The 25,464-nt window shown below is 41.7% G+C and overlaps 1 protein-coding gene across 1 annotated transcript in view; it reads left to right on the top strand.

Annotated features, from left to right (window-relative positions):
- Window positions 1-25,464, top strand: part of MTX2 (metaxin 2) — a 79,092-nt gene that overhangs the window by 43,950 nt on the left and 9,678 nt on the right. The window contains exons 4-8 of the mRNA XM_069733199.1: window positions 6,343-6,415; window positions 19,964-20,040; window positions 20,900-20,992; window positions 24,834-24,872; window positions 25,213-25,338. Coding sequence (XP_069589300.1) covers window positions 6,343-6,415; window positions 19,964-20,040; window positions 20,900-20,992; window positions 24,834-24,872; window positions 25,213-25,338 — 408 coding nt within the window. The remainder of the gene's footprint in view (window positions 1-6,342; window positions 6,416-19,963; window positions 20,041-20,899; window positions 20,993-24,833; window positions 24,873-25,212; window positions 25,339-25,464) is intronic.

Below are 25,464 nucleotides of genomic sequence, written 5' to 3' on the forward strand. Positions count from 1 at the left end.
GAGACCAGGGAGGAGATGTAGGGTGGTGCTGAGCCATGGAGTGCTTTGTGGATGAGGGTAGTAGTTTTGTACTGGATTCTGGAGTGGATGGGTAACCAGTGTAATGACTGGCACGAGGTAGAGGCATCGGTGTAACGGTTGGTGAGGAATATAATCCTGGCAGCAGCATTCAGGACAGATTGGAGCGGGGAGAGTTTGGTAAGAGGGAGACCGATTAAGAGAGAGTTACAATAGTCAAGACGGGAATGAATGAGTGAAACAGTAAGAGTTTTTGCATTGTTGGAAGTAAGAAAAGGGCGAATTCTAGAAATGTTTTTGAGATGCAGATAAGAGCGAGCCAATGATCGGATGTGGGGGGTGAAGGAAAGCTCGGAATCAAGGATGACCCCAAGGAAGCGGGCATGTTGCTTGGGAGTAATGGTGGAACCACACACGGAGATGGCAATGTCAGGCAAATACAGATTTTCCCATTACTGAGATAGGAGATGACAGTTGGTGCTCATAGAGTTCTATTGAGTGTCTGTGTTCCTCTGGCTCCTCCCCTCCCCACTGTGTGTTATAAGCACCAACTCTCATCTCCTGTCTGTGTTCAGAAAGTCTGTCTTCACTGAATACAGATTTTACCCATGAATTTAGAGAGCAAAATCAATCCAGGAGGAGAAAGAAGCAGATTTCTCAGATTTTTTTTTCATATGTACAGTACTATTGATTTATGAATTAAGAGTAACTGTCACTATAATTCGTGTGAACTCATCTGTATGGGTGGGATCGGCTGATGATGACGCATGATGTTGGAGGAAAATTGGAATTCCAACAACAAGAGAAAATCCGCTGCAGGAAGAGTCTGACAGCAGCTCCCTTGTAGAGAACAATAGGAGCGTTCGGCTGAGTTCTCCTGTGTTTGGAGGAGTTAGGGGAGATATCCGTTTGTCCTACAGCTATCTAATGTGTTATATGTAACTAAGTAATGTTGTTTAGATACAAAGTTATTCAATGTATATGTAGTCTGTGCAATTTGAAAATTAATTTTACAATGGAAACTCCTGCTTTAGGGTACACTGCTGCAGTGACCTCAGTGAGATCAACGCTAGCACCATGAGCAACGTCTCACTGTGCAACAGTGAGTTCACCGCAGTTCACTGTGACAAATTTCTCACGGTGAAATGCAGTGAACTCGCTTCTGCACCGTGAGACCTTTTGCTCACAGTGCTAGTGTTTGATCTCACCAAGGTCACTGCAGCTCAGGGACCCGGCTGGGAGCGTAGCCTCAGTGACATGCGGTTACCGCGATGGTGTCACTGGTAGTCACTGAGACTGTTCTCTCAGCAGATTATTTTCCTGTGGTCTTCAGCCTAGACTGTCGCATCTTGGCACCGTCCAGGTTGAAAACTATTTATCCCAGACATGGATTATAGCGTGGGACAGAACGACGTACAGGTAAGGGATATGTTTGGTTTTTATTCTTGTTTTTTTTTTTACAGGAAACCATGGCTTCAGTGGAATGGACGTTAGGTGAGTATTTTTGTTGTTTATTACATGAGACCATGGCTTCAGTGGAATGAGCTTTAGGTGAGTATAACTGTGTTTGGTATTTTTAAATTAAAATGTTAAAGTGTCCTTTTTTATTTCAAATAAAGGACTTTATTCTGACTGTGTATTTTTTTACAATACAACTATAGGATTAGTAATGGAGTGGTAAAGTCCATGTTCGGTGTCCGTGCCCGAACAGTAGGTGTTTGTAAAGACACTGAACTTTCCTGTTGGGGTTCGCCCATATCTAGTGCTGACAGTGTCACAATGTGTAATGTCACACCCTGATATGGGGATTAGTAACACCCAGTTGTCTATTTATACATTTCCAAGAAGAAGAATAGAGCGACAGCACAATGCAAAAATTCTATGAATAGAAGCGCCAGAATTGTATTTTTATAGGAAATTAATGATTACGGTACATTAAAACACTAGATATTTCTGGTCCTCTTTAAAATAACCTGGACAACACATTAGTTAGCGCTTTAGTAAAAAAAAAAAAAATAAAGTTCACATTAGATCCTATATTGCCTCATTTCCTCCCTTTTATGAATGTCTTTGTGGTCTTGATTTCAAATTCTGACATTAAACCGGAAGAGCAAATGTTAAATAACTAATGGTTATTGAGACAGTGTTAAATCCGTTCCCAAGAATCTCTTTTGCTTGACTTCCTTTTGGCTGCACAAGCAGAGTTTTGTCATTTCTCTGCTGTCTGACTCTATTATCCATTGTTTGATAAGTAGAAGTCTGAAAGCCCTTAGATCATCCGCACAGACCCCACTGTAATGCAGACACAGCGTCTCCTGAGCCATCTCTAAAACCCCACGTGATGCCTAGAAAATAATTCGGACACAGGCTAGATTTCATTTATAGGCCATGTATTAATTTTCCATTAATCATACCAGGCAAGGCCAACAAGAAGATTTTATATCAAATTGTGTGATTCAACCTTTCATCTACATAGTGCAGGGAAAAATGTACCGTAATCTGGTGTTAGGCTTGGGATAATAACATGTAAAATGGCTAGATTTAAAGTGTATTATTATTAGTATTATTGTATTTTTGCTAGAAGATAAAGGAGCTCCGCAATAATGGCATATACACTTTCGGCCTGGGACAGCTCATAGAATCCCACGGTATGCAGTACCATCTCTACGCTGACGACACGCAGATCTACCTCTCCGGACCTGACCTCTCCTCCTTGCTTACCAAAATCCCGCACTGTCTGTCTGCCATTTCAGCCTTCTTTTCTGCTCGCTTTCTACAACTGAACATGGACAAAACAGAATTCATCATCTTTCCCCCATCTCACTCTACCCCTCCACCAGACCTATCCATCAATGTCAATGGCTGCTCACTATCCCCAGTCCCACACGCCCGGTGCCTCGGGGTGATCCTCGACTCTGCCCTCTCTTTCAAGCCACATATCCAAGCCCTTGCCTCCTCCTGTCGTCTCAAACTCAAAAATATTTCCCGGATCCGTGCTTTCCTTGACCGCAACACTGCAAAAACGCTAGTGCATGCCCTTATCATCTCCCGCCTCGACTACTGCAACCTCCTACTCTCTGGACTCCCCTCTAGCACTCTGGCACCACTCCAATCCATCCTACACTCTGCTGCCCGACTAATCCACCTGTCCCCCCGCTATTCCCCAGCCTCTCCCCTGTGTCAAGCCCTTCACTGGCTTCCTATCGCCCAGAGACTCCAGTTCAAAACCCTCACACTGACATACAAAGCCATCCACAACCTGTCTCCTCCATACATCTGTGACATGGTCTCCCGGTACCTACCTACACGCGACCTCCGGTCCTCCCAAGACCTCCTTCTCTACTCCCCTCTCATCTCTTCTTCCCATAACCGCATCCAAGACTTCTCCCGTGCTTCCCCCATACTCTGGAACTCTCTACCCCAACACATCAGACTTGCGCCTACCATAGAAACCTTCAAAAAGAACCTGAAGACTCATCTCTTCCGACAAGCCTACAGCCTGCAGTGATCCTCAACCTACTGAACAGCCGCACAGCCAGCTCTTCTCTCTCCTAGTGTATCCTCACCCACCCCCTGCAGACTGTGAGCCCTCGCGGGCAGGGTCCTCCCTCCTTATGTACTCGTGTGCCTTGTTATCTGCTCATGTTTAATGTATTTGTCTATATTTGCCCCGTATTCACATGTAAAGCGCCATGGAATAAATGGCGCTATAAAAATGTATAATAATAAAATAATAATAATATGAGGGTTTTCTCCATGTTACAGCCTTTTACATACAACTCTGCCCTTCACCTCTCCAAACAAGCCTACTTCAATACTCTTATCACCACACTATTCAACAATCAAAACTGACTCTTTGACACTTTCCATTCTCTCCTCATTCCAAGAGTGCAGGCCCCGACCACTGACCTCAGCACTGACAAAAAGGCCAATTATTTCAATAAAAAAATTGACCATATCTGACAGAAAATTTTCTCCCAACCCTCGCATTCACCTCCCTTCTGCATTGCATCTAGGCCACTTTCTGCTATTGAAGCGGTCACAGAAGAAGAAATGACCAGGCTCCTTGTTTCTCACCCTACTATCTGCACCACTGACCCTATTCTCTCACATCTCCTCCAGTTCTTTCCCCAGTTATCACCTTTCACCTAACTAAAAATATTTAATCTTTCTTTCATCTGGTATCTTTCCCTCTTCATTTAAACATGCATTCACAATCCATTACTTAAAAAACCCATCCCTTGACCAGAACTGCGCTGCTAACTACAAACCAGTCTCTAATCTTCCTATCAGCTCTAAACTCCCGGAATTCTTCGTCCAATCCCATGTAAACTTCCATCTTTCAGATCACTCTCTTCTTCACCCTTTATAATTTGGTTTCTGCTCCTTACACTCTACTGAAACTGCCCTTACTAAAGTCTCTAATAATCTACTAACACAGCTAAATCTAATGTCACTACTCCCTTCTAATTCTCCTGGATCTCTCCGCAGCAGAATTGGGCAATTAATTTTCCCAGGGGCCAAAAGAGAGACCGTGATTGTTGTGGAGGGCCGAACCAAGAGGCTGTAATTAATTCTACTCAATATTAATATTAATTATTTTATATTAAGATTAATTAAATCACTTAATATTGTACACAATTAAGTATGCTGACATCCCTCTAAATACTGTATGAGCCCGCACAGTCCCTTGTATACCATATGAGGCCCCACATAGACTTCTATATACAGTATGAGCCCCACATAGCTTCCTATATACATTATGAGCCCCACATAGCCTCCTATATATAGTATGAGCCCCACATAGCTTCCTATAAACAAAATGAGCCCCACATAGCCTCCTACATACAGTATGCACCCCAGATAGCCTCCTATATACAGTATGAGCCCCACATAGCTTCCTATATACAGTATGAGCCCCACATAGCCTCCTACATACAGTATGAGCCCCACATAGCTTCCTATATACAGTATGAGCCCCACATAGCATCCTATATACAGTATGAAACAGGGCTGTGGAGTCGGAGTTAGTTTTGGTCGGAGTCGGTAGAAATGTACCGACTCCGACTCCAGCTTTAAAAAAAAATGTATTAATATTTCATAAGCTCTGATTAGGAGTGCAGGCGGCATCCAACCTCTGAATGCACTGGAAGCAAGAACAAAGTATCACTGCTACAATAGTGAGTGCCCCTTTTGTGCCCCTTTTGTTCCGGTCAGATCTTGCATTTTATTTTGGAAAGCTAAATGGCTAGCCCACCATAATCTGATGCAGTCTCTGTAAAATGAAGTTTCTGGAGTGTTGTGGTGTTTTCTAGAACTTCTTTCCAATTTAAGTGATAATTTATGGAGCCAAAGTCATTTGCAACCAGTAATCCAAGTGTTGAATTTCTTCATCCCATTGACAATTATTTGATGCAATGTGGCAAAATGTCAGTGTTTACACCACGTGATCGGACTCCCCTCGTAGCCTTAAGGCCCCTATACAAAGACTGATGTAGGACAATCCCGCCGTTATTGGCAGTCTAATGAATATGGGGGCATCGGCCGACTAATCATTGGGGAAGATATCGATCTGGCACGTCCGATTTCAGACTCTCGCATTGTTCTTCCGGAGATATGTCAGCCATAGGCTTTCTGATAGAGAACACAGGAGCGCACGGCCAAATGGGCGCCTTTGTGTATTGGCGTTATTGGCTGTTGGCTGAAGCCATCTAATGTGAATGGCCGGCCTTCGTCTTAGAGCCACCAGTAGTCGTGATGAAACTGGAGAACATGCATAATGACTGTTGTAGGTAATTTTGTGTGTTTCTTATGTTATTTATTGGCATTTCCTTTCTTATACTAAGTAATACTATTCATTTTTATAGCGCCATTTATTCCATGGCGCTTTACATGTGAAAAAAGGGGGCATACATAGACAAGTACAATAAACATGAGCAATACAAGGCACACCCAGGTACAGGAGGAGAGAGGACCCTGCCCGCGTGGGCTCACAGTCTACAGGGGATGGGTCGGGATACACTAAAAGGATAATTGCCTTTTAATATCCCCCAAAATTAACCGCTTCCAATTATTGTGCGCCATTTCTCCCAAGGACACTGTACAAACAGATTTGGATGTCTACGTGTGCCTGCACGGGTCTCTCCAATACGGGTAGGCTTGCTTTTAACATTTTGCGCTTATGGTACAAATCTACCCCGTGCTGGATATCTTAGTAAACATGTTTAATGACCCGCTGAATATTGTCTTTTGATTTCTTTTTTTTTTCCTTTCTTTGTGCCATCAGCCAACAAATGGTTTCTTTCTGTTTTCAATGTCTTTCAGGCCTTCTTACAAATGTGCAATCTGCCAGTCCAGGTGGTTTGTAGGGCAAACGCTGAATATATGTCTCCATCTGGTAAGCATGGTGTTCATTGAAGACGAAAAGGGGGCTCGGGATCCATAGCAACACCGCGGAAGCCTTCCGGTCATAAATATATCCGCATTACTCTGCACACTTATTTTTCTTCCCACAACTTGTAATTCTTGCTGCTTGAAAGGGCTATAAAAATGATAAATCTGCGCATATTCTGTTCACCTGTAAGAGCTGCACATTTCCATTCGTGGCTAGGAAAGCAAAGTTATTATTTTTTTTTATTCCCCCCCCCCCTTCTTGCTGCATAAGTCACAGTCAGGAGCTTGTATGTATTAAAAGCCTGCGGCCACTTACATGTGGTGTGAGACAGCGGGAAAGTCACCTTCCCTAACTAATGCTTCAAATTATGGTTCAAGCAAATTGCAAATATTCCGCTAGTGTCGGACAAAACCTGCGCGTTGTGTACCATTACTATAAAATCCCTCCCAGGAACAGAATGCCTTCCGATACACTGAGCGATTTGTCTTCATAGTTCCTAGTTTTTGTAGTTTTTGTTTACACTCTTGGCTTCCATTTATAACGGAGACACGATTGATCCATTTCTGACTGATTGGTTTGGATACTGATGGATCCCTTTCCTATAAATGGGTTCCAGTAGTTTTGATGCAAAATTATCAGAGATGCCAGAAAAGTTTGACTTAGTCCCTTAATCAAAACATATAGCACATGTACTCGTAGACCAACGGCCCATGACCATAAAGACTGGAAAAAGTCAATGTTTGCCCATTGTGGCATCACTCATATTGTAGGGTCCACATCCAAGAAAAATAGTTCCATTACCACGATCAGACTTTGATCAGAGTGGCAGACGTGGCGCGAGAAAAAAAAAAAAGTTTCTTTACCTTCTCCATTCTGCCAGTCCATGAAAATCAGACCTCACTCGGATAACACAGCAGTTTTCCAATTGAGTCAGGAAAAAAACACTGTGTACGTGAAATTTCTGAAATCTGATGGCTTTTGCGGGTAGTGTAAAACGCAGCTTAAAATTTGGATAAAAAAACAGTAAAAATGCAAAGTGTGAACATAGCTTTGGGGTTTATATTCATACCGGCTACTGTTCCACATAGGAAGACTTGTATGTAAACAGGAAGAGATTAACATTTGTTGCTTTTGGAAGGCAGTATGTGAAATCTCTGTTTGCAATGCAAGTGGGCTTTCTTCAGAATATTCTCTTAAGGCGTGGACTTTCACCACTCCCTCCCTCCCAGAGGCTCCCTGTGATCACTTGGCAAAATCTGGTAGGAATGTACATTAGAGACCATTAACTTAGACGTAGACACTATTTTTATTCTATTGAAGCAGCTAATGAAAGCGTGCAGAGGTCATTATCAAGGGAGGGTGAGCAGTATCAGCTGTGACATACACTATTGTGAATTGTGAATCCTGTGTTATCAGCTGTGCATAGACGCGTGACCTTTTACTGTAATCCTGCCTCTGAAGGTAATGAGACTCCTGAAAAGTCTTCTGTAAAGAAAAATAACCCCAGTATGAAAAATGCATGATTATATATATTTTTTTAAATGTAGAATGTGATATGAACATTTTTTCTTTTAAAAAATTATATATATTGAACACACAAACTTCATTTAAACCATGTCATTTTCTGCTTGTACATTCCATTTAACACCTTAATGACCCAGCCTATTTTGACCTTAATGACCCGGCCTTTTTTTTTTTGCAATTCTGACCACTGTCCCTTTATGAGGTAATAACCCAGGAACGCTTCAACGGATCCTAGCGATTCTGAGATTATTTTTTCGTGACATATTGGGCTTCATGTTAGTGGTAAATCTAGGTTGATAATTTTTGCATTTAGTTGTGAAAAAAATTGGAAATTTGGCGAAAAGTTTGAAAATTTTGCAATTTTAAAGGAGTATCCTGAAAAGTAACATGCCGGCTCTATCTGCGCTCTGCTGAGCTGTGCACTACTGTTCAGAGCAGGAGCACATTAGAAGTGGAGCTTTGATGGCTCTGCATATCCAGAAAATATCTAAAAATAATAACCACTCTACGGCTACTGTAGGTGTTACAACAAAGAGAATATTGATCTCTAAAGGGGAAGGTGCTGAGCTGACTTTTCTCTAAGCATCAATTGATAGAGAAACTAATGGAAAGCTTGAGCCAGAAAACGGAGGAAGAGTTATTAAGGCTGCCGAGGCCAAATGCTTCAAATATAGTATTGGAAAGCAGTTAGTACAGCGGGGAGACATTGGCCTTTGTGCCAATACTATGCAGCACAAACAGATTGGGAAAAACATACAAATGGTCACTTTCACGACGGCTATTTGTTTCAATCTCTTGTCTCGACTTCATGCTCTGTTTTTCTTTAATGTCCCTAATTCACACTGGGGGTAAACCTCGGTGTATCAAATCTAACAGCCGTCTGCTTTGGGGAAAATACAATGATGATGAGTGTTATCAATTTTCATAAATATTTAAGTTGTAATAAAAAATGGAAATACATTTTAGCTTCCAATTGGAGGAAAAGTAAATGTTTTGTATTTATTGCCTGTTTTTCCTAATTCTTGTCATTTTATTAATCTCCTCAACAACTAATTCACATATAATGTGAATTAGGCCCTATTAACACTTTTTATGTTATACGGGTTGTCTCACTTCTTAAAATATAATAAAAATAGTTCAAAATGGTGTAAAATAATAAAAAAATAAATACTCCCTTACCAATCCTCTGACATTTATGTTCTGACCCTTCAGGGGTCCCTCATTGGTCTCTGTACTTCCTGCTCTGTCTGGCCAGCCAATCACAGTCTATAGCAGGTCACTGCTACAGTCAGTGATTGGCTGCAGTGTTCATATATCCCACACCAGTCTCTGTACTTCCTGTCCTGTAGTAGTGGACATGTGACCTCTGCAGCCAATCACTAGCTCGTCAATGACCAACATGTCACTATTGCAGTCAGCAATTAGCTACAGCGATCCCGTCTGTCCGATAATGGCAAGAAGTACAGCGACTAGCAGGGTGCCCAAGAACCATTTGTACAGGAATGATTGATGACCCATAAGCTAAGTATTCCTTTTGTTATTATTTTTCATTTTCCTTAGCATTAAAAAAAAAAAAAAAAAAAAAAAAAAAAAAGCACCACTTAATTTTTATTTCATAAACCAATAGTACACATGAAAGTAATCAACTGGTTGATATAGTTTAGCTGGGAAATTTGCTTAGTTTTCCTCCTGTACTCCTCATTCATTCTCACTTTATGAGTAAAACCTGTATCGAGTGAAGACTGAATTTCCCGTTACGGAGAGAGGTGATGGCAGGTAGTGACTTCTAAATCTTGTGGAGGAAGGAGGAGCTAGAGGGAGACAGACGTTCTGCTGCAAGTTCACCTCTATTGACAGTTCTAGTTCTCCATAGAACTTTATGAGCACCAACTGTCATCTATCTGAGTGATAGGAAAAGCTGTTTTCACTGAAGACGGATTTTACCCTTTAATTGAGAATTTTCAGTTCAGGAAGCGTAAGAAATGGATTTCTACGACTGATTTCATGAAAAAAATGTAAAAGATTCTAATAGTCCGGAATGCGCCATTAATTGTTTTAATACAATGATAAAGTAATACTGAGTGATAGAGTTTTTTGATAAAGGCTGTCTTTCCATTCACAAACAACTGTTTCTAGTGGAAATAATTTATAACACCTAGAAATGGCCTTGCCAACACACATATAGGTCCTAGAAAGGGACATTCGCCTTTATGAACATGAGTAACTCTTGTTCTGGTAGACTTGAGCCCATGTAGGGGTTACTTTTGATGAACCCCAGCCTGTGGCTCTGGAGCCTACCATCCAGCATGCCCTAAAAGCCACGGGAATTCCTACAAGGAAAATCATTGTGACCTCCCAACCAGGGCTGTGAAAGATTTCCAAAGCTTATTCCGTAAATTTTCCGTGGTTAAGGCTGCAACAGTGCACTTGACCGCTGCAGCCAATCACTGGGCTCAAGTGATGCTGTGGTGATCAGCACAAGACTCCTGAGCCTTGTGATTGTTTGCAGCATAGTTGCAGCCTGTCAACAAAGACCTAGGCCATCGATGGAGATGAGTAACACTTAGATTATTATTATTTTTTATTATTATTATTTTTAACATTAGCAAGCCTACAGAAGAAAGTTTTTCTTGGGAAACCCCTTTCATGCAAAAGGATGAATTCTTGGCAGGTGTGTGGTCGCTCACAATTCGTGCACTTTGGTTTGGGCTGGGGGTGACGGCCCTCTCTCTATAATGGAAGACTATTAGTAATATCAACAACTTAGCTGTCACTACTTTAATTGTTAGGATTCATTCACATGTCAGAATTTTCCACATATGAGAAAAACGGACAGATTATTCTGATCAGAGTATGGTCCAAGTGTCATCCAGTTTCTCCATTCTGACAGTCAGCGAAAATCAGATCACAATCGGATGTCATCCAAGTGTGGTCCAAATTTTTTCACAGAGTCATTGGCTTGCATTGCCGATTTTCACCCAATCTTCGGCTCAAAATCAAGACATATCTCCGCAATTTTCCACTGACCCCTTGGTCCCAGGAATGAATGGGACATGTGCACAACCCCATAGAATATTTTAGGTACAAATTTTATCCATGAAAACCACAGATGGCACTTGTATGGGAAAATCGGACGGGGGAGTGAGCCCTTACTCTCACAAGCCTAAGTATGTATGTGCAAAGTAACACCTGACTCCTCCATCCGTTTTAAGCCGCACAATCACAATCAAAGGTTTCTTTTTACCATAACTACAAATTGATATGTGTGAAGTTCTCTACACACATGGACCTTTCCACTACAAGAGCTGATCAGATCCATTCATTAGCTGTTCATGTCAAGACTGAGGCATGAGGCACAAGTGAATCCTGCTTTGAGCTGGGGGTTGGACCAGATGACCCAAGAGGTCCCTTCCAACTCTACCATTCTATGATTCCAAGTACCTCATTCCCCACCAATGTCACCAGCCCTTCGCAGTAAGATAAATGTTGTTTCAGTTCGTGGAATGGTAGATCTACATTTTCATCCCGTGTGTTGGAGCTGTGCATTGATGGATTGACTTTATATACATTACATTCGCTCAAGTGGATTTCTTTATTTTCTTGGAATTTTTTTTTCAGCGTGATTGGCAGCAGGATTGTGCATTGCATGACGAGAGCGAGCAGATTACACTGCTAAAATTAAAATGCCAGAGCTCGTCACCCACTTTTCTGGGCTACACAATGTATTTTAGATACGCCATGCCGCTTCCCTCGAGTGGAAGAATGTATGGGCGGTTTCCAGTGCTGAATATGGATGCCAGAATATGAAAAGATCTGTCCAGCAGCAACACGGCAGTACAGTGTGAATGAAACCTTTTACTCTTCGCAGTTCAAAAAGCCCTTCATTCCTTTTGTCATACACTTTAGAGTATGGATGCAGATGAGGTCTTTGTTGGAGCCGTGCACCTCATCCATTACCCTTAGGCTGACTGTGAGCAAGAGAAGAGGGAATCTGTTGAAAAGGACCATGACAGAGCCTGCTGTTAGCATGAACTCTGTGTGAACCAGGTCTAACAGCAGGTTTCCTCCATGTGCTCCAGGGGAACATTTGGTGAAGAACACTCGAAATGCTCTAAGTATCATGTGAAGCCACAGGGAAGTACAGATTTCTCCATCGGCTTCATATGGTAATCCTTCCTCTTCTGGCTGTGAAATGATTGTACTCCTTCTAGTAAGATAGTGGAAGAAAACTTATCTCCAAGTAAAGTTTGCTATGAAGAGTCTCCGTGTCACTCTAGTACTTTCATGCAGAATACAGTGTAGCATAGACATTTCAGGTGGTGGCCATCTGGGGCTTGGGTCTGCCAGGGATGACCTCTTCATAATGTTTATGTATTCTTTATGAAAAAAAAGAGAAGTCGTCCTGTTAGTCCTTCAGATTGTAAATGTTTATTAGGCAATAAGGTCTTCTACTAATAAGCCTACTTTGGACGCATAGGGCAATCTCTGTAGGGCATCGTGATCGAAAGAATAGACCGAACATGCCGAAGAGGAAGACCAGCAACCAATGCGATGAAGATAACAGTGGAGAAGACCCTGGTGGACCTATCTAGGCTTGCACAAGATCGAACTTCCTACAGATCGTTCATCCATCAAGTCACCATGGCTCGAGATCGAGCTGAAGGCCGTTACATAGTGATAACTAATAAACAATCCCTCTAAAATTAAGAAACTCCCGCCAAATGTAACTCTACACAAGGATAAACCTTACCCCTTAGACCTCAGTCCAGAGCCTCTCACCTAGCCAAATCAGTTCTCATGCTTCGCACTGACGAGCGCCAACAGCCCGAAACACCGTGTCTGCGAATTGAGATACTGATTTGATGTGTCCTCATCTGTCAAGAGAAAACACATTTTATTTTGGTTTAATTACTGTATATGAAGTTCCAAGAAGGTAGCTCCTTCAGCAATCAGTGGATTCCCGCTTTTTTTTTTTTTTTTTAAAAAAAGCTGGAAATTAGCTGATATTACTGACATAGGTTTTTTTTTTCTTTTTCTTTACAACAACGGTGTGTTATGCGGTAGCCATTCAGATAAATGGGTGACCATATAGAACTTTGTGGCACAGAGTCCACTAAGATAGGTTTTGTATTCCCCCTTTTGATTACTGCCACGCTGCCACTGATTAGAATATTACACTGGAAACAACGGTGTCACAGGTTGAAGCCCCACTCTTTTATTTTTTATTTTTTATTTGCCCGTTAGTTATGAGTCATGTGTGTAAGTGTAAGGGCTCATTCACATTCATATTCATGGTTTTCATGGATAACACTCGTACCTATTCTATGGGGCTGTTCACATGTCCGGCATTTTTTTTCCCCCCCTCTACCTGAGTGGTCAGTGGAAAATTGCGGAGACATGCCCGATTTTGATTCGAGAGTCAGATCGGACCGCTCTCGGATGATCTGATTTTCACTAACTGTCAGAATGGAGAAGATGCAGAAACTTAATTTTTTTTCCATTTAATTTCTTGATGTACAAGAAAAATGGATGAGCTCGGACCAAACTCTGATCGGAATAATCTGTCCGTTTGTCGAGAACGTGGATAAATCTGACGTGTGAATGAGCCGTAATGATGGCTAGTAATATATTAATTGGTCGCCGTGTCCTTCAGTTTTCCGGCATCACTTGATTGCATTTGTGACTTGACGAATCACACCGTGGTTGCTGTAAGAAGCGGAGATCACTTTTTGAATTTTCTCAGTGCAAGTCTAGAGAGCCTCGTCCCGAGACTGACTAATTGCTCGCTCACACTGGCGTAGATTCTCTCATGTGACGGAAATAAGCCGATTATGTGAATGACACTGACTGAGTTTGATCCATATGTCATCTCTGTGATCCGATTTTCTCGCATGAGAGAATCTTATCACAGTTGCAGAGAAGACTGAGATCTTAATTTCTCCATCTTCTCCATTGTCTCCGTGCGTGTGCAGTTGGATGACATCTGACTGCAGTCCGATGTTTCACACGCACCCATAGACTTGTATGGGTGCTCGTGATCCAATTTGCGGAGCTACTCGCAGCGAATGATGACGAATCGGCATGAGAAAAAAATCACTGATCTACACTGCCCCATAGTTTAACATTGGTCCAAGTGCTATCTGATAAAACATCAGAGAGCACTCGGCCGTGTTATATGCTAGTGTGAGCGAGCCCTTACATTGAGAATGTAACCGCTACTGAAGCCGCTCGATGCTGGTGTCCAGTGCGTCTGTTACTACCATCATTACACTTAAACACAATCCCTAACAAGTGGGCAAATAAAAAGTTATCTGGAGTAAGGCTTTAAGGTTCAGTAAAGGGAAACAAACATGTAGGCCTATGATTAAGTCGTGAAACAGCTGCTGCCTAAATGCCTATTAGGCGCCATATAAAAAATAGGTCAGTAACCATTTCACTCTCCAGTATATGGCTGGGATTTCTCCAGTAGGCACAGTGCTCCTTAATCATATAGTCTAAGGCTCTAGTAGCATGAATGCTATGGCCAAGAAGCGGTAAAGCATCTGTTGTACAACTAATCCAAACAGTGACTAATGGATCTCGTTGACACTGACTGTTGTCTGAGTCCATCAGTGATTTTTACTAGGTCCTATCAAATCCACCACAATTCCACATCTAATGGTTTGTCCATGCCTGAAAAAAAAATCCACAAAAATGCCATGCATGATATTTCCACACATGTTACACTAAAGAGCTGCAAATGTGATCATTGAATGACCATACTAATTATAATTTTGGATCTCCGGTGGATCAATGGAGCGCGTGCACAAGAGATCGAAGTGTCCGCTTTGGATTTCTGTCATGGATCATCTTGTGATCTAGACAACCTATGGCAAATCCCTTACTTGAGAAGATAGCCTTTCTGATCTCGATCCATTATGGGAGATGTAGTGGTAGTCAAAAGTTTGGACACACCTTCTTTCTCATTTAAAGATTTTTCTGTATTTTCATGACTCTGAAAATTGTACATTCACACTGAAGGCATCAACTATGAATTAACACATGTGGAATTACCTTAACAAAAAAGTGTGAAACAACTGAAATTATGTCTTATATTCTAGGTTCTTCAAAGTAGCCACCTTTTGCTTTGATGACTGCTTTGCACACTCTTGGCATTCTCTTGATGCGCTTCAAGAGGTAGTCACCGAGAATGGTTTTCACTTTTTCTTGCCATAATACAAATTCTAAGTAAAGAAAAACGAGTGGCCATCATTACTTTAAGAAATGAAGGTCAGCCAGTCCGAAAAATTGGGCAAACTTTGAAAGTGTCCCCAAGTGCAGTGGCAAAAACCATCAAGCGCTTACAAAGACACTGGCTCACATGAGGACCTCCCCAGGAAAGGAAGACCAAGAGTCACCTCTGCTTCTGAGGATAAGTTTATCAGAGTCACCAGCCTCAGAAATCGCAGGTTAACAGCAGCTCAGATTAGAGACCAGGTCAATGCCACACAGAGTTCTAGCAGCAGACACGTCTCTACAACAACTGTTAAGAGGAGACTTTGTGCAGCAGGCCTTCATGGTAAAATAGTTGCTAGGAAACCACTGCTAAGGACAGGCAACAAGCAGAAGAGACTTGTTTGGGCTAAAGAACACAAGGAATGGCCATTAGACCAGTGGAAATCTGTGCTTTGGTCTGATGAGTCCAAATTTGAGATCTTTGGTTCAAACCACCGTGTCTTTGTGCAACACAGAAAAGGTGAACGGATGGACTCTACATGCCTGGTTCCCACCGTGAAGCATGGAGGAGGAGATGTGATGGTGTGGGGGTGCTTTGCTGGTGACACTGTTGGGGATTTATTCAAAATTGAAGGCATACTGAACCAGCATGGCTACCACAGCATCTTGTAGCAGCATGCTATTCCATTCGGGTTGCGTTTAGTTGGACCATCATTTATTTTTCAATAGGACAATGACCCCAAACACACCTCCAGGCTGTGTAAGGGCTATTTGGCCAAGAAGGAGAGTGATGGGTGCTGCACCAGATGACCTGGCCTCCACAGTCACCAGACCTGAACCCAATCAAGATGGTTTGGGGTGAGCTGGACCACAGAGTGAAGGCAAAAGGGCCAACAAGTGCTAAGCATCTCTGGGAACTCCTTCAAGATTGTTGGAAGACCATTCCCGGTGACTACCTCTTGAAGCTCATCAAGAGAATGCCAAGAGTGTGCAAAACAGTCATCAAAGCAAAAGGTGGCTACTTTGAAGAACCTAGAATATCAGACATTTTCAGTTGTTTCACACTTTTTTGTTAAGTATGTAATTCCACATGTGTTAATTCATAGTTGTGATGCCTTCAGTGTGAATGTACAATTTTGATAGTCATGAAAATACAGAAAAATCCTTAAATGAGAAGGTGTGTCCAAACTTTTGGTCAGTACTGTGTGTGTGTGTGTGTGTGTAATAAATAAATATATATATATTGGGAAAATGAGAGGCGTGATGGGAAAATAAGAGAAGTGAGGTGCCATAACTAACCACAGATATTTACTATGCCCAGGCAACGCCGGGCTCTTCAGCTAGTATATATATATATATATATATATATATATATATATATATATATATATATATATATATATATATATATATAGTATATACAGCTATATACTATAGTGTGTGTATATATATATATATATATATATATATACTAGCTGAAGAGCCCGGCGTTGCCTGGGCATAGTAAATATCTGTGGTTAGTTATAGCACCACACTTCTCTTATTTTCCCATCACGCCTCTCATTTTCCCAATCACATCTTTCATTTTCCCCCTCACACCTCTCATTTTCTCCCTCACACCTTATTTTCCCCCTCACTCCTTATTTTCCCCCTCACTCCTTATTTTCCCCCTCACTCCTTATTTTCCCCCTCACTCCTTATTTTCCCCCTCACTCCTTATTTTCCCCCTCACGCCTTATTTTCCTCCTCACTCCTCTCATTCCCCCCTAACACTTGTCATTTCGACCTCACATCTGTCATTTTCTGATCACTCCACTATTTTCCCTCACTCCTCTATACTATACTATACTATAGCTATATATATATATACTATAGTATATAGCTGTATGTCATCTCCCCTGTATATAGCATATACCTGTATGTCATCTCCTCTTATATATAGTATATACCTGTATGTCATCTCCTGTATATAGTATATACCTGTGTGTCATCTCCCCTGTATATAGTATATATCCGTGTCATCTCCTGTATATAGTATATACCTGTATGTCATCTTCTATATATAGCATATACCTGTATGTCATCTCCTCCTGTATATAGCATATACCTGTATGTCATCTCCTCCTATATATAGTATATATCTGTGTGTCATCTCCCCTGTATATAGTATATACCTGTGTGTCATCTCCTCCTGTATTAGACCTCGTTCACACGTTATTTGCTCAGTATTTTTACCTCAGTGTTTGTAAGCTAAATTGGCAGCCTGATAAATCCCCAGCCAACAGGAAGCCCTCCCCCTGGCAGTATATATTAGCTCACACATACACATAATATACAGGTCATGTGACTGACAGCTGCCGTATTTCCTATATGGTACATTTGTTGCTCTTGTAGTTTGTCTGCTTATTAATCAGATTTTTATTTTTGAAGGCTAATACCAGACTTGTGTGTGTTTTAGGGCGAGTTTCGTTTGTCAAGTTGTGTGTGTTGAGTTGCGTGTGGCGACATGCATGTAGCGACTTTTGTGGGATGAGTTTTGTGTGGCGACATGCGTGTAGCAACTTTTTGTGTGTCGAGGTGCATGTGACAGGTTAGTGTAGCAAGTTGTGTGCAGCAAGTTTTGCGCATGGCGAGTTTTGCACGTGGTGAGTTTTATGTCTGGTGCCTTTTGAGTATGTGCAAGTTTTGTGTGAGGCAACTTTTGCATGTGTTGCAAATTTTGTGCATGTGGAAATTTTTCCGCGTGTGCCAAGTTTTGCGTGTGGCGAGTTTTCCATGAGGTGAGTTTTGCACTTGTGGCGAGTTTTGCGTGAGCCTAGTTTTTGCATGTGGCGAGTTTTGAGCGGCGACTTTTGTGTTTCGACTTTTATGTGACGAGGTTGGTGTGTATGTGTGGTGAAATGTGTGCTAAGGGTGGTATATGTGTTCAAGCACGTGGTAGTGTGTGGCGCATTTTGTGTGTGTGTTCATATCCCCATGTGTGGTGAGTATCTCATGTTGGGGCCCCACCTTAGCAACTGATCGGTATATACTCTTTTGCGCCATCGCTCTCATTCTTTAAGTCCCCCTTGTTCACCTCATATAGTATATACCTGTAGGTAATCTGCTCCTGTATATACCTGTGTGTCATCTCCTCCTGTATTTAGTATATACCTGTATGTCATCTCTTCCTGTATATAGTATGTACCTGTATGTCATCTCCTCCTCTATATAGTATATACCTGTGTGTTATCTCTCCTGTATATAGTATATATCTGTGTGTCATCTCCCCTGTATATAGTATATACCTGTGTGATCTCCTGTATTAGACCTCGTTAACACGTTATTTGCTCAGTATTTTTACCTCAGTATTTGTAAGATAAATTGGCAGCCTGATAAATCCCCAGCCAACAGGAAGCCCTCCCCCTGGCAGTATATATTAGCTCACACATACACATAATAGAGAGGTCATGTGACTGACAGCTGCTGTATTTCCTATATGGTACATTTGTTGCTCTTGTAGTTTGCTTATTAATCAGATTTTTATTTTTGAAGGCTAATACCAGACTTGTGTGTGTTTTAGGGCGAGTTTCGTTTGTCAAGTTGTGTGTGTTGAGTTGCGTGTGGCGACATGCATGTAGCAACTTTTGTGAGATGAGTTTTGTGTGGCAACATGCGTGTAGCAACTTTTTGTGTGTCGAGTTGCATGTAACAGGTTAGTGTAGCAAGTTGTGTGCAGCAAGTTTTGCGCATGGCGAGTTTTGCGCGTGGTGAGTTTTGTCTGGTGCCTTTTGAGTATGTGCAAGTTTTGTGTGAGGCAACTTTTGCATGTGTTGCAAATTTTGTGCATGTGGCAATTTTTCCGCGTGTGCAAATTTTGCGTGTGGCGAGTTTTTCATGAGGTGAGTTTTGCACTTGTGGCGAGTTTTGCGTGAGCCTAGTTTTTGCATGTGGCGAGTTTTGCGCGCTGCGAGTTTTGAGCGGCGACTTTTGTGTTTCGACTTTTATGTGGCGAGGTTGGTGTATGTGTGGTGAAATGTGTGCTGAGGGTGGTATATGTGTTCAAGCATGTGGTAGTGTGTGGCGCATTTTGTGTGTGTGTTCATATCCCCATGTGTGGTGAGTATCTCATGTCGGGGCCCCACCTTAGCAACTGTACGGTATATACTCTTTGGCGCCATCGCTCTCATTCTTTAAGTCCCCCTTGTTCACATCTGGCAGCTGTCAATTTGCCTCCAACACTTTTCCTTTCACTTTTTTCCCCATTATGTAGATAGGGGCAAAATTGTTTGGTGAATTGGAAAGCACGGAGTTAAAATTTCACCTCACAACATAGCCTATGACGCTCTCAGGGTCCAGACGTGTGACTGTGCAAAATTTTGTGGCTGTAGCTGCAACGCTTCCAACACTTTTCCTTTCACTTTTTTCCCCATTATGTAGATAGGGGCAAAATTGTTTGGTGAATTGGAACGCGCGGGGTTAAAATTTCGCCTCACAACATAGCCTATGACGCTCTCGGGGTCCAGACGTGTGACTGTGCAAAATTTTGTGGCTGTAGCTGCGACGGTGCAGATGCCAATCCCGGACACACACACAGACACACACAGACACACACACACACACACACACACACACACACACACACACACACACACACACACACACACACACACACACACACACACACACACACACATTCAGCTTTATATAGTAGATTTCATTCTTTAAGATGAAAATGCCCTAATCTGTTTGTCCAGGTCCCCACGTGAGTCTTTTATATATTTCTTGTTCAGTGTTCTAGTGATTACATGAAACATTTTTTATTTTCTACAGGTAAAGTTCCTTTCATCCATGTTGGGAATCAAGTAGTATCTGAACTGGGACCAATAGTTCAATTTGTGAAAGCCAAGGTAAGAATTGGAACAAGAAGTGAATCAGCGTTGTTATAGGTTAAGTGTCCCTTCATTAACTATCGTCTAAAGGCCCCCATGCATATGAGCCATCCCAGCCTGTCGATATGGACAGGACCAGAAGCCCATGTGTATGGCATCATCCGGACTGCTCCTTTTCTTTCTGAATGAGATAAGATGCTCAGAGGTTTATGGTAGCGGCTTTCTCCTCTTCCCGGTCGCTGACCGCTATGTATGGTCACCGATGGTTACCGTAGATACACTATCTGTGCATATTGTTTTTCTCTGTTCACCATAAGCGGGGCCCAACTGTACTGTTTCCTATTGGGATTATTGAAAGGAAATCAAGGGTCTTTCTAGCAGTTGACCTATAGTATAGCAGCCCTGTGTTAGCCATATACATATTATAAAAGGTGAACTTGGCGATTATGTGGGTAGCTAATAATGTAATGTGAATGGGAACGTTTTCCCCAAACCATAAACAGCGCCTGGATTCCGTTGGCGACTCCTGTGGTTAAGCTCTGCAGGGTTATTATGGGCTGTATTGGGATAATAATATTTGCATATTCCTGATATAACCATTTTTGTTGCTGCTGGACCTTGAGGTTACGAAATCTGGGCTGGATTCAGGGTGGAGGAGCGCGCTCACCAACTCCTTATTCATGATCGGCTTCTATTCCCCCGTCCTCTGATGGTACTGAAGACACTTTTGATCTGATATTTCCATGATTTCCCTGCACTTGGTAGCTTCTGACCCTCTCCAGGTTTTGATTTGACCTTATTATGTTGGCAAAGTCTTTGTATATATATTTTTTGCAAACAGAAGACCTGGCGATAACAATTGCTTTTCCTCACGTAGGGCCATTCACTCAGTGACGGCTTAGATGAAGTCCAGAAGGCAGAGATGAAAGCGTACATGGAACTTGTTAATAATATGCTTCTGACAGCAGAGGTACGGTATGTTACGCCATCGTGCGACTGTAGCTGTCTGTTTTGTTTTTTTTTAGTTTGTGTTCTTTACTTTCTACTAATATTAAAGTGAACCTGAGCCCATTCTACTACCCCCAACCAGGTTCGTGTGTGTGTGTGTGTGTGTTTAGGTGATAAGATCACAAGTGAATCCAATACCTACAGAGTTGGGACCTGTGGCAGTTTAAGTGCTCTGCCCCGCCCTGAGCACTTGCAGACTCCTCACTTCTACAGTGGGTTTCTCTGTAGCGCTGTAGCGGAACCGCTTTTGTGTTTTCTAAAGTTCTGGATTCATTTGTGTTCTTATCACTTACACAAGGAATCAGTTTGGGGGTTAAATGAGGTGACAGATTCCCTTTTAAAGAATTTATTTCTTGCTATGTTCTTTTTAGCCATCTTTATAAAATTGGGCAAAAAAGGTCACCTCTCCATATATGAACTAATTGACTGAAGCAGATTTCACGTTCATTTTCCAACCACAGATTGCCCAGTGATCGGATCGGCACCTATGTGTAGCCGGTACATATTTGCAACATTTTTTTTTTTAAGTTTTTGGACCAATGTTAATATGGTCACTAACATTTTGTAAGCTTAATTCGAACTTCAAGAGAATTTGTCACCAGGTTTATGGTTCCCAGTCTGAGGGCAACATAAAATAGGGGCAAAGACCCAAATTCCAGCAATGTGTCACTTACTGGGCTCCTTGCTGTAGTTTTCTCTTTGGGCCCTCTATGTGATTGACAGCTGTATGCGTGCTGCACGTACTGGCATTAAGCTGCTAATCAGTGGTGGGGAATGGGGATCGCCGTAGCTCCTGAATATCCAGGACTATATAGCAGGAGTTCATCATGGAGGGGCAGAGCAGAACTGCAGCAGATATAGCTGTGATTAATCAAAAGTACAGCAAGAAGCCCAGGAAATGATGCAGCATTAGAATCTGGGTTTTAATAATAATAATAATAATAATAATAATAATGATGTTATTTATGTCGCGCCACTAAATTCTGCAGCACTTTACAAATAGCGCATCAGGAACCTGGTGTCAGATTCTCTTTAACTAGAGACATTTATCAAATTAGTGTAAGGGCAGCATGGGGCAGTTACCCATAAGAGTCAGTTCGATTTCACCCTTCGTTTTTCTATGGCCAAAATAAAAAGGCAAGAGCCATTTGGTCGAAGTTCCCTCCTCCACCTTTCAGAAATGTATTGCACATTCTATGTATATACCATATACCAAGGGTCTGCTTGTTATTTCTATTACTACTACCATTCACATCCATTAGAAATGGTCACAGATATGGGCTGTAATACCAGACACAACCTAAGGACTAAAAGTGGCGCTATGTCAAAAAAAAAGACGAAAAAATGTATCGTATATAAATACGGTATATATACTGTATTTAACATATATTTTTACATTTATTCAATTTTTTTTAAAACATGGACAATCCCTTTAATTTGATGTTTTAAGGTAGAGCTAAATAAAATTCCGTGTAGATGGTACCAATGCACATGGGGATTTGGCTCGCCAAAATTCTTATTGCTAGGTTGGGCACCAAAAAGATCAGAGCCAGTTACTGGAAATGTTCCTCTAAGGATTGATCAGTGTATTAGCCACCTTGTGTTTTTCATGTATTTGCGATGGTTTTTGTATCGTCCGTCATCTGTTTCAGCGTGGATCAATAGTCCACATGTATACTAAATTCTCCACTGCAGACTCGCGGACTTCTGTGTTTGCAGGATGTTCCTCTTCAGTCTCTGAGCACTGTATGTACCTATGTATGTACACTGGCTATAATTGTCTCCCACCTCCACCCGCTGGGATTCAGATTAGGATGATTCATAAAACGGACAGGTCTCCGATTCTGAAGCCGATCATAGTCCAGGAATGAAGCAATTCCACATGTTATTCTCACTCTGCTGGAAATGACAAAACGCTCGTCCCCGACACCTCACTCAGCCATCATGGCTGTACACATACACACTGCACCGCTGTATAATCTGTAATGTAGGCGCAGCGTGCAGCAATTAGTTTTCTTTCCACCCACCACTATTAATTGTGCAGTTTAACTTCATCGCAGCACAAGTCACTATAACTTGTCTGAAGGTTCCAAACTGATCATCGGTTCTTTTGCTAGCTTGGTCTAAAGAGTAGATGACCCCCGAATACTGCAAAATTAAATTTCAAATGCCACCATTTGTATCAATATTGTGATTTCTAAGAAATAAGAAATTTCAGGATTGTTACAAAAAATGAACAGGCCCCCCCAACAACAACAACAAGAATTAAAATACTACTGAACTGAAGTGCCTTCTATGTACACTGTTCAAATAAATAAAGGGAACACTTAAACAACAGAATATAACCCCAAGTAAATCAAACTTCTGTGAAATCAAACTGTCCACTTAGGAAGCAACACTGACTATCAATTTCACATGCTGTTGTGCAAATGGAATAGACAATAGATGGAAATTATTGGCAATTATCAAGACACCCTCAATAAAGGAGTGGTTCTGCAGGTGGGGACCAGAGACCACATCTCAGTACCAATGCTTTCTGGCTGATGTTTTTGGTCTATTTTAAATGTTGGTTGTGCTTTCACACTCGTGGTAGCATGAGAAGGACTCTACAACCCACACAAGTGGCTCAGGTAGTGCAGCTCATCCAGGATGGCACATCAATGCGAGCTGTGGCAAGAAGGTTTGCTGTGTCCGTCAGCGTAGTGTCCAGAGGCTGGAGGCGCTACCAGGAGACAGGCCAGGAGATGTGGAGGGGGCCATAGAAGGGCAACAACCCAGCAGCAGGACCGCCACCTCAGCCTTTGTGCGAGGAGGAACAGGAGGAGCACTGCTAGAGCCCTGCAAAATGACCTCCAGCAGGCCACAAATGTGCATGTGTCTGCACACACGGTTAGAAACTGACTCCATGAGGATTGTCTGAGTGCCCAACGTCCACAGATGGGAGTTGTGTTCACAGCACAACACTGTGCAGGATGCTTGGCATTTGCAACAGAACACCAGAATTGGAAAATTCGCCACTGACGCCCTGTGCTCTTCACATATGAAGATTTAGTCCAGGTCTGGGAGGAGATCCCTTAGGAGACTATCCGCTGCCTCATCAGGAGTATGCCCAAGCGTTGTAAGGAGATCATACAGACACGTGGAGGCCACACACACTACTGAGCATCATTTCCTTGTCTTGAGGCATTTCCACTGAAGTTGGATCGGCCTGTAACTTCATTTTCCACTTTGATTTTGAGCATCATTCCACTCCAGACCTCCGTGGGATATTAGTTGTGATTTACGTTGATAATTTTTAGTTTTTATTCTCAACACATTCCACTATGTAATGAATAAAGATTTACAACTGGAATATTTCATTCAGTGATATCTAGGATATGGGATTTTAGTGTTCCCTTTATTTTTTTTGAGCAGTGTATATTGTGAAAGTCCTATAATCCAGAACTTTGCAGTCCAAAACGCCAGATAAAAGAGCACAGGATATAAATAGTCCAATAACAAAACTGCTAGAAAATTACTTAATGGGTAAATATATATATATAACGTATATAGTATGCCATATATAAAATATGCCATAAACCCACACTTGCTCCGTCCCCTTGTGGATGCTCATGCTGTCATTTTGATATGAAACCTCACATATTTGTATAGCTCTTCCTCCATGTTGAGTACATGCATGTATTATGTATGTGGAGAAGGGTGTCTTAGTATTTGGAAGACAAAGAAAGCCCCGTGTCCCTATAAATGCAGATTTCTCCCCTCTTGGTTTTGATCTTTGTACATTATCATTTCTTTCCTTGCAGTTGTATATTCAGTGGTGTGATGAAGCTACACTCGAGGAGGTGAGTGACTCCGAAGCATTTATCTTGGTTAAATTTTAATGAGAAAACACTTTTGCTCACAATCGTAGGTCCCTTCTCATAAATGAAACATTGAGGTTTTATACCATTAGTTGATACAATGTATTTTTTTTTCTGCTGGCACATACATTTTGCAATACATCTGGCAAATTTTAATATAGCTGTTAGCTATTTTCTATATATTTATAAGAAGTAATGTTTAAAGAGAGATTTCCCTCCGCAAGTTATGCGTTTCTATAGGAGAATTTCTGCTTTTTAAGCTACAGACCATGCTGTATAAATATTTTTAGTGCCCGCTTTTATGGGTTCTCTCGCACTGCAGATAACGCAGCCCCGGTATAGCTCGCCGTACTCGTGGCCCCTCAAAAATATTTTAGTTCTTCAAAAGAAATGGGAAATTAAGAGAAAAATGAAAGCAATCGGATGGGCTGGAAAGAACCTGGATCAGGTCAGTATGCCTATATGTGTCTGTACATTTTAGTTTATATTTCAAGCCACGTGTATTATTCCAAGCAAAGAGTGGGCTTGACATTATTATATACCAGTTACCATCAGGATATTCTTCACCTTCATT

Source organism: Ranitomeya imitator, chromosome 7 (assembly GCF_032444005.1).
Source record: "Ranitomeya imitator isolate aRanImi1 chromosome 7, aRanImi1.pri, whole genome shotgun sequence".
NCBI lineage: Eukaryota > Metazoa > Chordata > Amphibia > Anura > Dendrobatidae > Ranitomeya > Ranitomeya imitator.